Raw genomic sequence first — 5,330 nt, forward strand, 5'->3', positions numbered from 1 at the left:
CAGCTTTTCCAATTGGAAAAGCTCAGCAGGTCTGGCAGCATTTGTGACGAGAAATCAGAGTTAATGTTTCGGGTCCTTTTCCAGCTTTTCCAATTGGAAAAGCTCAGCAGGTCTGGCAACATTTGTGAAAAGAAATCAGAGTTAACGTTTCGGGTCCTTTTCCAATTGGAAAAGCTCAGCATGTCTGGCAGCATTTGTGAAGAGAAATCAGAGTTAATGTTTCGGGTCCTTTTCCAGCTTTTCCAGCAACTTCTGTTTTTGTTTCTGATTTACAGGGGTTTTATTTATTTTATTTATGTAGCGCCTTTAACAACGTCAACATTCAAAAATACTTTATGGCTAATAAAACACTTTTGCAGTGTTTCCAACTGTTGTGATGCAGGAAACACAGTGGGTAACTTGTGCACAGCTAGATCCCACAGGCAGCGAATTGATAAAGACCAGATATACTGCTTTTAGTCAAGGGGTAAATACTAAGTCAGGCTGGCTGACTCCCTTACCCTTTTCACTGCAGCGCTATGGGATACAGCAGGAAGGAACTCAGGTTAATCTCTGTGCTTTATCAAGGCAGCACTCCCTGAGTACAGCACTCAGAGCACCAGCCTAGAGTTTGTTTTTAAGTCCTGCAGTGGGGTTTTACCCATCAATGACTCCAACTCAGAGACTAAGTTGCCAAGGAAGCCACGGCCAAGTTGAATGGGTGAATTTGAAAGTGAACAGGAACGTATTTCAAAGTTTCACTTTATCTCCAACCTCTAGTCTGTGAGACAGTAAGTAAATATACATATCAGTGAAGTGTGGACCCTGTCCAGTAGTAATATATGATGCAAACTTTCCAAGCTTCTCTGTATATCTCCCTTCCCCCATCTGTGCTTTTGTATTTTTTAATTTAAGACCTTTCCATTTACTGAGCTCCCTGGACAACATGGAACTGCATCTGAAGTGGCAATAGGGTGGAAGCCCATGTTCTCAAACACAACTCAAACTCAAAGGTCAGATGTCAGAAGCTGTGCTGGTTCTTTCAGTTAAGCCAGCTCCTCTGGTGAGGGAGGCCTAGTGAAACTGAAGCTTAGAAACCAGTGCCATTTAAAATGGATACTGAACATCCCGGACAGGCTGGGAGAGACAGTGTCTCTGCATTCCCTGATCGATATCACGGTAACAAACAACTGACACTTATGCAGCACCTTGAAAGGAGAGGCTGTTTTGCATTTATACGAGAAGAAACAGAAATTGCCAGAGAAACTTAGCAGGTCTGGAAGCATACGTGGAGGGAAAGCAGAGTTAACGAGGATAAGAGTGATGCGATGGAGCTGCCACCCAAACCCTTTCCCACTGCAACCTCCTTATTGAGGCTTGAAAATTCAAAAACACAGCCAGTCAGTGATAGCTAACAGAGCAGAGAGAAGTGGGGGAGGAAAGAGAGGAAGGAGACAGCAGGGACAGAGGAGGGAAAGAGTCAAGGCTGGGAGGGAGGGAGAGTGCAGGGAGGGAGGGGAAGTTTCGGTGAAGGAAGGACCTGTGAGAGTTGGGGCTTAGCCCATTGAGAGTGTGGGAGTTACAGCAGGAACGCAGTCAGAGCTCCTCAGTATCATTCCTGCCTTGAAGATTGCAAACCCAAAATTTTTAAATATGAAACCCACTTGGGGTCCTGGCCCCCAGTTTGGGAAGCATTGAGAGAAGTGCTATATATTATGATCCCTCCTGTTTAGGTATTTCTGCTCTTCCCATCCGTACTTTCCCAACAGCACAGCTGCTAAATAGCCTGAAACTATGCCCAGTGTGGATTCTGTCCACACCCTTTCCCTTTCCCTGTGATTAAATGTTTCTGCTTGCAACTGACGACATGGGCAACTTGCTTAAATGGCCTGGTGGTAATCGATGTTCCCACTAATTTAGTTTCCTCCTGCACAAACCTCCAAGATCTGTGTCCAGGAGTGTCTTCCCAAATCAGAGGTCAATGCTGGGAATGGAATCGGATCATCATGTGTGGATCCTTGGAGCAGCAGAGTGGCCAGGCACCTTAGAGGGTTTGCTGATGGTAATGAGGCTAGACAAGTTATCTAATAAATCCAGACTCATGCACTGTGGGACCTGGGTTCAAATCCCACTACGGTGATGGGTGGAATTTAAATTCAGTGAATAATTCTGGAGCATAAAGCTAGTATCACTGCTGGGGAGCATCAAGTGTTATAGAAACCCAAACAAAAACAGAAGTGGCTGGTAAAGCTCAGCAGGTCTGGCAGCATCTGTGAAGCAAAATCAGTGGTAATGTTTCAGGTCCGGTGACCCTTCCTCAGAACTTCTTGTTGTAAAAACCCACCTGGTTCACTAATGCCCTCCAGAGAAAGAAATCTGCCATCCTTACCCGGTCTGGCCTACATGTGATGAAAAGATTCACAGTGATGCCATTGACTCTTAATTGCCCCAAAATAGCTCAGCAAGCCACTCAGTTCAAAGCTAAGGACAGATGGGCAACAAATGTGTCTCTACCATTGATACCTATATCCATGGTGGGTTAGCAGGTGAGTGACAGTGGTTTAGCTTGGATGGCTGTTTTGCAGTGCAGAGTGATACTAATTGCACGGGTTCAATTCCCCCCCTAGACTGAGGCTACTGTGAAGGATTCTCTTCCCTCACCTGGGAGGTGGTGACCCTCAGGTTAAACCTCCACCAGTTGTCTCTCTCGAATGAATACGTAGGAATCTGGCAACTTTACCTTTACATCCCATGAAATAATTTTAACAAGACAGAATCCCTTGTACTGCTGTTTATCCAAGTTGACACACTATTAAACCATGATACTGTTTGGGAAATGTTACATTCTACATTCTACACATCTGGCAACTTGATGCAGGCAAATGTGACTACCCTTTTAACACTGGGCTGTAGTGTGCAGTGGCCAGGCATACTACAGTCTCTGTTGTTTGTTAGTGTTGCCCATGTACATTTAAGTTTTTCTTTTAATATTGCAAGTCCCTGAAAGTCAGAGCTGATAACATTACAATGAGATAAACTGGAGAATTCGCCGAAGTAATGAAACCACTTTAATCACGATTGAAGGATTGTAAATTAATAGTGCAAGGACTAGAGGAAAGTGTAAATTAAAGTGGATGAATTCAATGTCAAATCAGATACAGGAATAAAAATAGATAGAGAAAGAAAGATTGGATTATAAGACATAGGGGGACAAAAAGACAGAATAGAAATTTTAAGTGGTTGACATGTTTAAAATACCCAATAATTAAAACCTAAAGAATACGACTCTGTGAATGTAATAGATCATTTGCAGTGCCAGGGAGGTCATTGGACAGCAATTAACACTTGTCACATTGTTAAAAAGTACTTACCCTGGAATGGACAGGACTTGACTTTCTGGAGCAGATTTAATTCATGTCTACCACACAATACAGCACTGAATTCCCATTCAATACGTTTCAGAGACAAACAGCGAGACGCCAAGCTAATAGCAGTGTAGTGTAACACAGATATAAACCATTGGAGACACACTTTCTACGGTGCATCGTATGTGATCAGAAGTTGCTGTCTTATTTACACATATACAAGGGCGACAATATTAATCGCAACGTTGTTTTGACAGCCAATTCTGGCTCAATATCTATCTATACTTAATCAGTGGTTATAAAAAACCACGTATCCTGAAACACTGACCTTTGAAGTGTAATGCTTGGTAAATAAGCATCGCAGTCTGAGGCTCAATATCTTCCACCAGGTCTTGAAGCTTCCCCTTGGTGGCCTTTGAAATAAGCTGATTGAGTTTGGTGAGAGCCTGCGGGGCCGAGAAGTCCACAGACTGTGTGTGCGCCCCGTAGTAATGCTTCAACCACTCCATGAAAGGTTTCCGGATCTTCAGCCCTTCCTTGATGAAGATGCCTGAGAAATCTTTGAGCGTGTATCCAAAGTCGTGCTTGAACAGCCTGTGGATGAGCTTGTGGAAGATATAATGCAGCAGCTCATTGCCTACAACGTCTGGCTTGGAGTTGACAAAATGGTCAAAACCCAGAGCCTGAGAGATCTGTTCCTGCGTCTTGTTGGCCGTTCCTACCATGACCATTGCCATCAGGCTGGAGAGCCCGAAAGGAGAGAAAACCACATTCTTGGAAGCTGACTGGGACCTTAGCAAGGCCCGGTAGAAGTTAAATGCAAAATCGGTGTTGATCAAGGACAGGCGCTGGATCCGAGATTTACCCCGGAATTTCTTACGGATGGACTCCGAGCTCTGGGGAGCTGTGAATGGCCTTTTGTTTACAAACGTGTCTTCTATGAAGCCGTAGTTGTCTTCATCATCGTCATAGTATTCAAGCTCAGTGTAATCATACTCATCTAGCTCAGGGACATTGAGCTCTCTGGTCAGCGTGTTGCTTTCAATTGGCATCATATGTCCCGTATCATAGCGAGCTACCGCTGCTGCTGTGCTAAACAAATCCAGGCTACACAGTAAAAATCTAAACCAGGGAAACATCATCTCTACGTCCTTCCAACAGCTTCCAAAAGTTTGTTTTTGAAAGGAGAAGAAGTTTGTAATTTCTTTTTGAGGACCCTCCCTATCAAACCAAAAAAGCAGAGCAGTCTGCTCTCTCCAAACTCAACTTTACAAAGCTCCACTTTCCAAATCAGTCTTTTTCTTTTACATCACAGCTGTTGCACAACATGAGGTGACCCCATCGGCTAAATAAATCCCATAGGTTGGAGGCAGACATACAAGAATTCCCCGAGCTGCGCCAGAACAACTGAAATTCATTAAGAGTAGGGAGGACCCTGCCTACGTACTGTTTTGACAGAGAGAAGACTTCCTTACTTTAAAGTGGCAGTTGGTGCAGCAGCGGATAAATTGCAGCATTTTTTTTCCATCGCTAACTATTTCCATGTGTAGGGTGTTGTTATTTTGTCTAAAAGCAACGAAAGAGCTGCCAAATGGTGTCTGCTTTGGTCTGGCTTTGACAATCTCTTTACAACAGATTTTACTAGAAGTGGAATTTGTTTGGCACTTCTAACCGAGGTCATTGGTAGTCAAGCACTTCTCGAGGTCAGAAAGACACTGTTCAAAATCTGTAATCTACTTTCCTTTTTCCTGATTTTTGAATGGTACCCCTGTTGAAATAGAAATAATGGCCAGTGCAATTTATTGCTTTCCCCAAAGCATATTTTATTCATAGGATTTCTAAAAGTACATTACAGAACTTTCTGACTAAATTCAAATTGCCTCCACACACCTGTTCCACTCCAAAGTGCTATCATTTGCAGTTCTTCATTCACGTTATTGACCTGAGATGTGGGGTTATTGGGGGAGGTCCATACAAGAGATCTCC

The 5,330-nt window shown here is 43.5% G+C and overlaps 1 protein-coding gene across 1 annotated transcript in view; it reads right to left on the minus strand.

Moving 5' to 3' along the window:
* The window catches only part of LOC109928754 (heparin cofactor 2-like), a 26,214-nt gene extending 21,411 nt beyond the window's left edge, over positions 1–4,803 (minus strand). Inside the window, exon 1 of the mRNA XM_020528675.2 lies at positions 3,673–4,803. Coding sequence (XP_020384264.1) covers positions 3,673–4,486 — 814 coding nt within the window. The 5' untranslated portion in view covers positions 4,487–4,803. The remainder of the gene's footprint in view (positions 1–3,672) is intronic.
* Between the last annotated feature and the right edge of the window lie 527 nt (positions 4,804–5,330).

This window comes from Rhincodon typus, chromosome 26, assembly GCF_021869965.1.
Source record: "Rhincodon typus isolate 14 chromosome 26, sRhiTyp1.1, whole genome shotgun sequence".
In the NCBI taxonomy this organism is placed as follows: domain Eukaryota; kingdom Metazoa; phylum Chordata; class Chondrichthyes; order Orectolobiformes; family Rhincodontidae; genus Rhincodon; species Rhincodon typus.